Source organism: Sardina pilchardus, chromosome 10 (assembly GCF_963854185.1).
Source record: "Sardina pilchardus chromosome 10, fSarPil1.1, whole genome shotgun sequence".
In the NCBI taxonomy this organism is placed as follows: domain Eukaryota; kingdom Metazoa; phylum Chordata; class Actinopteri; order Clupeiformes; family Clupeidae; genus Sardina; species Sardina pilchardus.
Window position 1 is genome coordinate 31,716,222 of NC_085003.1, and position 12,468 is coordinate 31,728,689.

The following is a 12,468-nucleotide window of genomic DNA, read 5'->3' on the forward strand; positions in this document are numbered from 1 at the left end:
ATTAACATGTTGCTTTGACGCGTCAAAAGAAGTAGCTGGCCACCAGTATTAGTTTAGTCGAATTGTGACCAGGTTTGTCCTGCTGCAGCAATGAAATTGTGGGGGCCAATAACAAGAGTACCTCTGGCTACTGTCACTACTTGTGCAAGTTTGATTACGGTTTGTTTGACATTTTAAGAGTGCAGGTCGTTTTCTTCTGTGGAAGGGGGTGTGTGCTGGCGTCTGTGTGGGTATACCTGTCCACGTTCGGACAGTTGTCTTTTATAAGCTGGCAGCGTCCTCAAATATGTGCAGAATCCTGTTATCTTTGCCTCCGGTGACAAGTGTTCAACATCAAACAAGACTGAATGTTCCTTTTCTCTCTCTCTTGCCCAAATAACCTTCCTCTTCAAACTCCAATTCAGCCAAACTTCTGAAGAGACACTAGTGCCCCATATACAGGGTGGCATACAAAACTAGCAGGGAGTATTAAATCTTTAGGAAACACAACAAATTATTATGTACATTTAACTCTGAAATCTGCTTAAACTGTTAACTTGGGACTAGTTCAAATATCATGTCACCATCAACTGCAGTATATCATACAGTACATCTGACAATGATGGTAAAATTATTATGCATTACAATTTCAGTATTTTGTGTACCAAAGCATCTCATAATCAATTCACACCAGCAATGTTTAAATGAAGGACTGGCATGGGTGGTTACTTAAGACAAAAACATTTTGACTTCTAATCAGCGTCACTTGGCCTATTTCAGAGCCCACACTTCAACACTGAGCTATGTGGCTAATTAAGTGGGACTTCCCACTGACATCATCTCGCTATTCCTCACTTTCCAATTTGAACTTTCTGTCTTCTGTTTCTGCCTCTGTCCCAGCTGCCCAGGTGTGTGTGCTCTATCTGATCTGACACCGGGCCAAGGCCTCTGGTGTCATCGACAGGACAGGTGGCTCCACTGGGGGAGGTTGGAAGAAGACAGGGGTGTGTGTGTGTGTTGGGGGGGGCACAGATTACTGGAAAATCCTCAGCATGTGGTCAGGGAAGAGAGGGGCTTACGGCGTGTTTGTGTTCGGCGGTAACGGGTGAACTTGACTGTTGGTCTTACTAACCTCATTCTGTGTGAGCACTCTTCTCCTATCCCTCCGCCAGTCTCTTTGATATGGCACCTGCGCGTTCAAGCACCTGTTCTGGGGGAGATGCCATCTTACAGCACCTTCAGACTTCTTATACTTTTATTGTGAAAGCCGCACAAACATAATTTCCACGTAGCGTTTCATCATTTTGCGGTATTTCGTGATCTAAAAATGGGCAAGTTTCGGACTGACGTGCTCTGTTCCTTGACATCATGATGAAATTCAGAAAAATAAACGATTTTCTTTCTGGTGTTTTTTTTTGCTGTTGGTTTGATAGTTAACATCATTGTACCTATTAGTATTTTTACCTGAACATTAATAATGGCAGAATCAAACAACCAAATAAAAAACACCAAGACACACATAGATGCTTTCATAGACCTGATATTTATAGATAGAATAAATGTTTTCAAGGACAATCTTAGAAAACATTACACGCCTGCAGAACTTCTGATAGTGTCCACCGCATTGTTAGTTAACCAGAGGCCCCTCTTAGGGCATTGGCTAAGTGAGGCAATAGAAACGTCAGTGTGTTACTGTGAGATGCCACTCTCCTAGTCAAGTTAGATTGATACAGTTGGCCAGCAAAAGTAAAAGTACATTCACATTGTGTACAGGAATATGATTTGTTTTAAGGCCCATGATTCAAATACAAATATTATCCTCTGATGTTGATAAATACATAAATAATTATAAGCATATATTATCATTATTATCATTTTTAAAAATGTTAATACTGTTGTTGTTTTTTTTTTTTTTACTTCCCATACAACATTTGTGCTTGGAAATGCTAAGTAACAGTGGGAATGGTTGTAGTGTCAGAGAAGGAACAGGGAACGATCGCGTTGCTCGAGAGAACCTGACCAGCATGGCAGCAGGCAGCCAGCCCTCTACTCTAGGCATGCTGGGACCACAGGAAACGATCGCATCGCTCCAGCATGGTGTGGATCAGAGCCCTGCAGAGAAGACAGAGGGGAGAGAAAGAGAAGGACAAAGAAGCATATGAAAATGATTAGGTGAGGAGGTGCAATTTTAAAAAAATACAGTATGCATGACACCCCTATCTCAAAAACATGACAAAATTATTTTTGAGTGTTCTCTTTGTGTGCTCTCTAGTTAGGTGTGTGTTATATACCCTACTGACTGGATGTCTACATTTCCCTGGGGATCAGCATTTTTATCCAATCATATCTGAATCTATCTGTCAGTGCTACTGGCCCACCAGTAGGGGGCCCTCTGGCTCACCTCTGCCTCTTCTCTGCCACCCTCAGCAGGTCACACTTGCGGGTGGACTGGGACCCAAGCTCCAGCTGGACCCCACACTCCTGCAGGGCCTCCAGGGCCCGGTCTGGCCCCACCACGCGAGCCAGTCGGAGCGTCAGGGTCTCCGGGGTGATCTGGCTGCTCCAGTCTGCAGAGCCATTAGCTAAACTGCCATTAGCACTGCTGGGGCAGGTAGCGGTAGCGCTGTCAGAACTGCTAGCACAGCTGGTTCCATTTGCACTGCTGGGACTAGTTGCACTAGCACCATTAGCATCGCTAGTGCCAACAACACAGCCAGTTCCATTACCATTGCTGCTAACATTACCATTAGCAGTACCATTAGCTGTGTTGCTACCATTAGCCGTACTACTGCTGTTAGCGCAGGTGCTAGTGGCTCCACTTGTGCCATTACGAGCGTGGAGAGGGCTGGCCGTCTCCAAACTCCCACTGCAGTTTTGCTGGGAGAGCTGAATAAGCAACTTCCACTCCTCCAGAGTTTGAGGCACAATACCTGAACACAACAAAAAAAAGTGATGAGCCAGAGGTACAGAGAAAATGTGTTCAATAATAGACTATGGAGAAAAAATTATATAATATAGACGCAAGCGGCAATGGCAAACACGAGCACCTGCGGCCCCTGACCCATGATATATCGGACTCCAACAATGCACTCACATGTGGTGCATGCATCAAATGCATGTATCTGATGCGTGTGCGATTTGTGCTTGCAAGTCTTATACATTGGAAACTCACTTACTTTCTGTTGGATGTGACGATTTACACTGATGATATTCACTAGGTGGCGTCACATACAGTATATATGCGGTACAATGATGTACTTTGAAGTAACCAATTTATGACACACATTTTGTGATATGCAGTGCAACAATTGACAAGTTATCCTAAAAACTCCTTTCAGCCTACCCAAGGGGCATGACCTCTTTGCTCTTATATTTGGTCCATATCCCTCAACTCAATGACTTAGGGGGGGGGCGCTAGTGAGTCCCTGGTCCATGCCAGGGGTCAAGCTTTTGTCCCTGAGTAATGACTGGAACACCGGATGTTCGGTGCTCGGGCCCTAAATATATAACATACAATATAACATATTATAAATATAATATCTAATACATTGCTTTCAAATTCAATACAATACAACCTAAAGCATTCAGTCACCATAACTCAACCATAAGATCACTAGTGTGCTTGTAGGAGTGTTCACAGGTTTTACCATTTGGCTCCTCCAGGAGACTCATGTCGTCCAGGCTGCAGATAGCAGCAAAGGCCTCTGGGCGGCGCTGTAGCTCACTGCACAGCTGCAGGTAGCCGGTCCAGTAGCTGAGGGGAACAGGAGAATCGATGGGCTTTCAGAGCTGACACTCAGAAGGTTGCTTTTAATATTACCCTCCCATTTGCTTACTGCATACTACGTCATGTTGCAGATTGCCAAGGTCATCGCTTATTGATTTTTGCTAGTACTGTACAGAGTACTCAACAGTATCGAGCTTTGGTCTAAAATTCACACGTGATCCACCTAAAGTACACACAAACTCTTACAGAAGCACCAACGTCAACAGTTCTCTCACCCATGGTGTCTGCATGTGTCCAGCATCTTCTGTTTGGACGCCAGGTCAGCTGGCTGACGGATGAGGAGAGAGAGAAGGCGTCCATACCCCCAGCTGAAATAATGAGAGTGCCACCTAGAGGACAAGAAGACACAGTGCCTGAGATTATCCCCTGGAAGAAAAACAGAAGTGGAACACTGGAAAAACACACTAAACTGGGGGGGGGGGGGGGGGGGGTAGTTCTTGCAAATGCTAATGCAAGAACTAATGAACATGTGATCATAATATAGGAAAATATAAGGAAAAAATCACATCCTGAATCATGAAATGTGGAGCTTTAAGGGAGTGTACCGTGGTTGTCCGTCGGCTGTTAAAGTGTCACTCTTTTGAGGTGCATCGTGGGTAACGGCCAGCTCCAGCCAATCCTGTCGCAGGGTTTCAGGCTGTAGGAGGGACCCAAGGAAAGCCAGTCTGTGGAAAAGAATTGGCGCAAATCAGTAGTCACCCAAGTCCAGTTATACTATATGTCACATGGCATTGGTCTGCTCTAAAAGTGTTCACTCGGTTACCTCTTTAATCATCCATAACCACATTTAAACCACATTAGCCAACTGGTCTCACAAAACTATATGTACAGTAGTTGAGCTCCTGACTAAGATATAGAACACTGAGGACACATTGACACACATGCAAAATAGCACATTACATGTATCTAACTTTGCACCTAAGAGACTTAAAATACAGGGAATGCATGTATTTGTCTGTACAGTGAAAACAGTACCCTTACCCCTGCTAAACAATTTAGCAAACACAGGCAAACGTTCATGACAATTGCATCTTCTTTGAACTTCTACATATCTTCAAATATTTTAGATGAAAACATTCCAATTTGTTTTAAAGAAAATTAGAACCCTTACACTACCTCCTTACAGCGCTTGTGTGTGAATGTTCCAAATGAACTCGAAGCAAATGCAAAACCGTTTGCAAATATTTTCTATTTTTTTAACACACCTCCTCTCGGAGCTCTTGCAGGTGAGCCATGGGAATTCTCACCTTTGCTCCTCCGTGCGGGACTGCACCAGGTTGTCCAGGTAAGGCAGGAAGTGGCTACGCTGGGCCATGGCCAGTACGTCAGAGGGGAGGATTGTGGGATAGAACTGGGAGAAGGAGCGAACGGCCAACTCCCCATGCTTCTCATATAGTCTGGTATTGGAGTAGGAGGTGTATGAAATAAAAAAAACAATACGAAACAGTCAGCTAACACACAGTATGGTCCTTTTGTACCTGTTATTTATTCTTTGTATTTATTTACTTGTACCTGTCATTTATCATTATTCCATTGTAGTCATTTATTAACACACACTCACACAGTGAGATTACATTATGTGCTTACATAATTGCAAAAGGGTTCTCCAATGTTTTCTCAGTTAGCCTTTTAAAATGATATCAGATTTGTAAACAGAATGTGCCTTTGGAACATTGGATGAATGGTTACTGATAATGGGCAATGTAGATATTGCATTAAAGATCTGCTATTTATTTCTACAGCAGTCAACAACCCTTTTGCAATTATGCAAGCACATAATGTAATCTGACAACTGCTACCCTGATAAAAAAAAGAAATAAAAAAAAAACCAATGCAACTGATCTCAGATGGTATTCTGTCTATAATGGCGTGGAATGGAAAAAAATCCTTAGTGACCCCAAATGTTTGAACGGCAGTGTGTGTGTGTGTGTGTGTGTGTGTGTGTGTGTGTGTGTGTGTGTGTGTGTGTGTGTGTGTGTGTGTGTTATGTGTGTGTGTCATACTGTATGTATGTATATGCATTGGAGGGAACAGAAGCTGGTCAGTATATTGGCACACACACACACATACACACACACACACACACACACACACACACACACACACACATACACACACACCTGTAGAGATGGGACAGGAGCAGGGGGGTGTTATTGGCACACACACACACACACACACATACACACACACCTGTAGAGATGGGACAGGAGCAGGGGGGTGTTATTGGCACACACACACACACACACACATACACACACACCTGTAGAGATGGGACAGGAGCAGGGGGGTGTTCCAGGGCTGGAGGTCCCTCAGGCTCCTCAGGGACTTTAGCAGATCCCCCTTCTGGATCACCTCCACCACCTTACTGGACTGAGTATATTCTGTCAAAACACACACACACACACACACACACACACACACACACACACACACACACACACACACACACACACACACACACACACACACACACACACACACACACACACACACACACACACACACACACACACACACACACACACACACACACACACACTCTTTAAAAAAATGATCAAAGTAACTGAAAAAAATTCAAGCTAAATCAAAATTGTTCTACCTGGGCGCACATTAGAAAACACACAAAAAGAGGCCCTGAATCCTTACCTAACATCCCTGCGATGAAATCCTTCAGGACCTCAGGATGCTGTCTGTATCTCTGCAAACACACCCTGCGCGTATGCTCCTGATCCAGCAGGAAAAAATAACGCCTCAGAAAAACACACACACTCTCCACACACACACTCTCGCCTCCTCCTCCTCTTCCTCCCTCTTCTCTCTCTCCCGTCGTTTTGCCCCGACGGCTTACGCAGCCCACGTCCAGGCAGAGGGAGGTCAGCTGGGAGAGGTCAGCCTGCAGGTCAGAGGGCAAAGGTCGTGATGCGAGCAGTCGGATCGGCTCGCCATCTTTGTGCTGCTGCTTGGAAATTCCGGTCTCCCGTAGGTCCTTCTCGGCCGCCAGCAGTTTAGGGTCCTCGGATCCCCTCTTTGTTGACCCTGTGACCTCTTCGGAATGCTGAGCGGCAGAACAGGACAGAACCTCCAGCTCTCTCTCCACTACTCCTTCCTCCTCCTCCTCTTCCTCCTCCTCGCCATCTTCCTCCTGCTGCTCCTGTTCCGGTTCTGTGAGGTCCTCTGGGCCCAAGACCCGCTCCAGCACCGGCAGCCACTCCAGCAGAGCGTCCTCCAGGCTGGCTGGGTCCAACAGAACCTGCAGATCCTGGACCTGGGCTCTGTTCATGACCACACACAAAGCACTTGAAGAATATAAAACGTATCTAAATAAATAAACTTTGTTTACTAGCACTGTATATGCTTTGCTTTCATTAAAACAAACCTCCCTGGAAATACTGAAAAGGGTAAATCATAATTCAGAATTGTATCTTTTGAACTTGTGATTGTGACACACCACCCTAGCATCCTTGGCACATCCTAAACACACACTAAACACATCCCTCTTCATTTCATGTCAAATGGCAATCAACCCAGACACTGGACACTACTCAGTGCATGAAATACACCATGGGTGGCCATTTGGACATTTCACACTGGACTGTGACAGACCGGTGGAGTAAATGCTTCAAATCAGTCACAGCACTAGTGTCTCAGTGGGACCCATTACAGTAATTTCCCGCATATAAGCCGCATTGTGTATAAGCCGCAGGACAGTGTTTTATGCAAGTTAGAATAAACAAAACCATATTAACAACATATTAACTGCCCCCCTGTATTAACCTCATAGCTGAAGAAATGTTGCAAAATCAATGTATAAGCCGCGGCTAATAGTCGGGAAATTACGGTAGACTACTTCTGCTCAGTAAATGTGGTGGCAGAAGACACCTGTAATCGTGTTGCTCTACCTCTGCTGCAGAGCAGAGCGGTCCCTCTCATGCCTGATAATGTCGTGGGTTTCAGCCCAAAGTAACATGACTGTGAGGGTCGACCCCGTTATCGACATGTGATCTGTGAGTGACATACTGTACATGGTCACATGCTTCGTGCATGTTCTTAGGCATGTTCCACGGCACAGTGATTTCCTCGTGTCCAACTCATCAACACAAACTAATAACGGCATGCTGGGACATAGTCATGTTTTTCCTATTAGAACATTCAGTCACAAAGCACTCTATGAGAACACACCATCAGTGTGTATGCACCCTCATGCATGGGAATATGGGACAGCCCCTAAGCATCTGTTGAATGACTACACGACATGCTCATGTTGTGATGGGTAACGACTGTGTATGTGTATATGAAAGTGTGTGTGTGTGTGTGTGTGTGTGTGTGTGTGTGTGTGTGTGTGTGTGTGCGTGTGCTTGTGCGTATATATGTGTGAATAACTCTTTCTCTCTCTCTCTCTGTATGTATATAATATTTCTGAACAGAACAATATGTGTGTGTGTGTGTGTGTGTGTGTGTGTGTGTGTGTGTGTGTGTGTGCGTGCGTGTGTATGGTGTGTTGAGATACTCACATGGCTTTCTCTGTGGCTGCTCTAAGCTCCTGTAGGTCGTTCTCAGCACTGGACTGCTCACCAGATGGCCTGGGGGAAGAGAAATTATCACTTAATATATCGATATCCTTAAAAAAGCATGAACTGTTACTATAGGGCATCATCTTAGTGCATAGCGCATCATCACCTGTGTTTAGTGTAGGGTATACACATCTAATAGAATACTGCTTTTACTGTAGTTCAGTTTCCATAACCTATTGTCCATCCATGAAGTACAACACTTTTGGGAGCTATTTACTGTAAGTACATCTCTTCAAAATGACGGATATGTACAGTACTGTACACAAGAATTACAGAGGTTCATGTTAATCCGTAAACAGTATTTACATTAGCATGCTTTCAATATGTGGGTATATGGCAATTTCCTGTGTATTAGCTGCATTATGTATAAGCCGCAGGACAGTGCTTTATGCAAATCAAAAAAAATAAAAAATAAAAAAACATATGAATACCATACTAAATGTCCCTGTGTATTAACCTCATAGCTAAAGAAATTTAGCAAAATCAATGTACAGTATAAGCAGCAGCTAATAGTTGAGAAATTAAGGTATTTGCTTACTTAAACTGATGCATACAAAAACACTATTTCAATGATCCATTACACAGTGTTTGTGCTACAGTTAATTTACCACGTTTTGTAATTAACACATGAGAATGTAAGATAAGGCAGGAACTCACTCGCTGTCCACCACCTCTGGAAAGGGGGCGGTGGAGGTGATGACCTCACCCTGTGAGCCCTCCCTGAGGTCAGGCCGGGGCCAAAGCTCAGTGTTCATCTGAAGGGTGTTTATCTTCTCCGTGGTCTTTTTCACAAAGCTAGACACACTGCAGCACACACACACACACAAACACGCACACACGCACACAACACACAAAACACACACAAAACAAATACACACAAAGAGTTCAGCAAAAACTGGACTGCGTAATGACACCCGCTGAATCACCTGCAATTTCTGAAGTTCTGCTTTTCCTAGAATAAACCTTTAACGTACGCGACAAGTATTGAACTACAGTTATTATTTTATGACAGGATACATTACAACGCAAAAGAATAACATGAGGAAACTTGAGATCATTGAAATGTCAGAACTGGTCATTCAAGTTTACTCATTAACCTGTACAGGAGATGTGGTTGTTCTCTTTTTCAGCACGCAATCCCGTATCAAATAACACAATTCACAGAAGTTTCAAATATCAACAAGGATACATGGAACTAGCACTCTCACATGTTATGAAGTCAAAATACTTCTCCCAGTCTAGGGTCAATCTAACATGATAAATGACCAAGCAGGCGAACTATCTTGCGTACATACCATATCATGCGAGGGTGACAGCACTGTGAGTGAGTAGACCATGGTGAATGGGAAATTGTGCATTTATATGCGTAGGGGCCATGAGCATGCCGTGAAAGAGGAAGTCCAAACACACAGAGATGCTATTCTGAGGGTCAGTCTCCACAAGGCTCAAAGCGAATCAGTTTCACTTCTCTCTTTCTCTCTTTATCTCTCTTTTTCAGACCTTACCACTGAGCCTTTCACTGCCAGATGTTTCACAAAGACACAAGCACAGAGAAGTACAGTATATCATTTCCCATTGTTATTACCTCTGCTTAACACCTCTGACTAGTATACTGAAAATATTTTTTTTTTTATTTTTGCCTTTATTTCTCCTTGGTTGTTTTGCTGTGTCTTTTTGTTTTAAATATATGATAATACAATATAATCACCATAACTATAAATTAGCCTTTATCCCAAGAGGATAATGCATACTGCTGAGACATTCTAATACTATTTTATTTACTATTATTTAAAAGGCTAAACAGATTCTGAATTTTGGGTCAAGAGGAGTCTTTGTCAGTGTGGCTGAGAACTAGTAATTTACTATTTGTGTGGGTGTATGTCTGTAGTAAGCATATCATGAGTGCAGTTGTGTTTTTATGCTTTATACATGTAGTGAAATGAATGTGTGTGTGTGCGTAATCTTCCTTTAATGGTCTGCAGTGTAATATTTGAGGCTGTAGAAAGCTATACAGTATATAGATGTGGATGTGTGTGTGAGTGTGACATTGTGAGTCTTGCCTTCCTGTAAGAGTGTGGAGTATGGGTGTGGATGTGTTAACAGATCTTTCATGTGATTAGTGTGATTAAGGGCCGTGATTTCAATGACGGGCGACGGGCAATAAGCAAAATGTCGAAACTAAAGCTTAGGTGTGTCATGTGGTGTGTGGAGGCTTACACCAGCTCACCTATGTCTGCACTTAAAATCGTCATGACATTAAATTAGCAAAACGATTTAAGTTATCAAATTAGCTTCAGATCATTTTTTTGCTTGATTGCTGGAAATTAAATTAGGGCCCTATACAGTATGTGTATGCTACCTTTCATAGTTTCTCTGTGTGTTCGTGAGAGTGTGTGGTGTGTGGGTGTGTGTGTGGGTGTGTGTGTGTGTGTGCGTTTCAGAGTTTGTGGTGGTTGATGTCTTTGTGAAAGTGTGTGAGTGAGTGTGTGTGTGTGTGTGTCACCTGTCTCGGACGGCCTGAAGGGCAATGCGTGGTGGTTTGGGGCGGAATGACAGAGGGAGGTGAAATTGCAGCCCAGGTTCCACACGCTCCGCCTCTGCCCGCTCTCCTTGATGCCCATCTGAGCCCCAGGGCATGATGGGAAAATCAGGGGATATGAGAGGACAAGGGAGAGAAGCGAAAGAGAGGGGACAGAGGAGAGGAGGAGAAGAAAAGAGTGGAAAAGAGAGGAGAAATGGGAAGAGAGAAGTGAAGAGGGGAAGATAAGACAGGACAGAGAGACAAGAAGAAAAAGAGAGAAGAGAGAAGAGTGGTAGCGAAAGAGAAATAAAAGACGGACAGGAGGAGCGGTGATGAGGGGAAGGGAAAAGGGGAAAGGGGAAAACATGGAAGGCAAAATAACAGTGAGATGAGATGAGACAAGCAGATGCAGCAATGCCAGTGGAGCTTCACCTCATATTTGAGGGTTTGAGGAAGTCTACTGCAACAATACATGTGCCGTGGATGCAAGACAAGGAGCAATCCAAACCAACTAAGAATAAGGAGCCACAGATGACAACAGCGGAATATGTGCATAATGAACACCTCACTGGCCTTTGTTTTATGTAATTTTATTTCAGCTGCCTTCGAACTTTGATCTCATACGCAACAATTTCCCCAAATTACTTTAACAGTTATGCACCAGGACATTGGCTCATGTAAATGGCTCACTGCAATAATGTCAGAAAGAAAGTATATTAAACTATTTTGTAACAAAAATATAAAAAGCTTTTTTTGTAGCCTCATAAAAAATATTTTAAGGCATTAAGACCTAACTGCAATCTCTCAAATGTATCAGGTCAGACCTCTAGCTCCTGAGACAAAGGTGGGGGTAGGGGTTTAAAAGGGTGAATGTCCCTTTAAGAGGCGGCTCTGTCAGAGGCCCCGCCCTTACCCTGCTCCCCTGGCTCCTCCTCCTGAGTGAAACTAAACTCCTTCAGCCGCTCCTCCTCAAGCATCGATTGGCTAACCAGGGAGCTGGTATCCTCGTCTGATTGGCTTCCTCTGCGGCTGATGACCCGGTAGATGCCACAGTCCAAAACATTGAAGCTCTCCTGAAGGACATATAAAAACAAGCCATAAACAACACATTAAACACTGTTAAATTTAAAGGTTGTATCAGCGATTGTGGGCAACGTCACTTCTGATGGGTGTTTGAAGCGAGATCCCTAACAAATCCTCCCTTTCCTGTTTTTCAGGCATTGTGAAAAGCTGTGCACGAGTGCAAAACCCCACAACACTCATTCCCTGTCGGTGATTGGTTAGAACGCTATTTATCTTTTTTGTACCTATCTCAGAGCCTAGGCTGCCAACAGAGACGTGTTTTTTTGACGGCCCCCTTATGGGGCGAGGCGGCGGCGCTAGCGGATCGTGAGGAAAGATTAGATGAATGTGATCATTTATGTTTGGGCCTGCAATTGCTGATACAACCTTTAATGTATGGCGACTCGTTACTTGGTGGCATATTTTACATAGGCCTTCCTCCCTTTGTCCTGTACATTTACCACAGTGCAGTGTGTCGTTGCAACCCAAATCTAATGTAACAAGCACTATGCACCATCTGAAGCTGAAATTGGCAATCAAAGATGCTC

General features: G+C 43.8%; 1 protein-coding gene across 1 annotated transcript in view; it reads right to left on the minus strand.

Moving 5' to 3' along the window:
• Nucleotides 1-1,503: 1,503 nt before the first annotated feature.
• Nucleotides 1,504-12,468, minus strand: part of hps5 (HPS5 biogenesis of lysosomal organelles complex 2 subunit 2) — a 17,631-nt gene continuing 6,666 nt past the window's right edge. The window contains exons 12-23 of the mRNA XM_062547761.1: nt 11,772-11,931; nt 10,841-10,958; nt 8,995-9,141; nt 8,278-8,346; nt 6,413-7,038; nt 6,027-6,147; nt 5,014-5,163; nt 4,312-4,431; nt 3,982-4,095; nt 3,627-3,733; nt 2,381-2,909; nt 1,504-2,091 (exon numbers count right to left, since the gene is read on the minus strand). Coding sequence (XP_062403745.1) covers nt 2,031-2,091; nt 2,381-2,909; nt 3,627-3,733; nt 3,982-4,095; nt 4,312-4,431; nt 5,014-5,163; nt 6,027-6,147; nt 6,413-7,038; nt 8,278-8,346; nt 8,995-9,141; nt 10,841-10,958; nt 11,772-11,931 — 2,322 coding nt within the window. The 3' untranslated portion in view covers nt 1,504-2,030. The remainder of the gene's footprint in view (nt 2,092-2,380; nt 2,910-3,626; nt 3,734-3,981; nt 4,096-4,311; nt 4,432-5,013; nt 5,164-6,026; nt 6,148-6,412; nt 7,039-8,277; nt 8,347-8,994; nt 9,142-10,840; nt 10,959-11,771; nt 11,932-12,468) is intronic.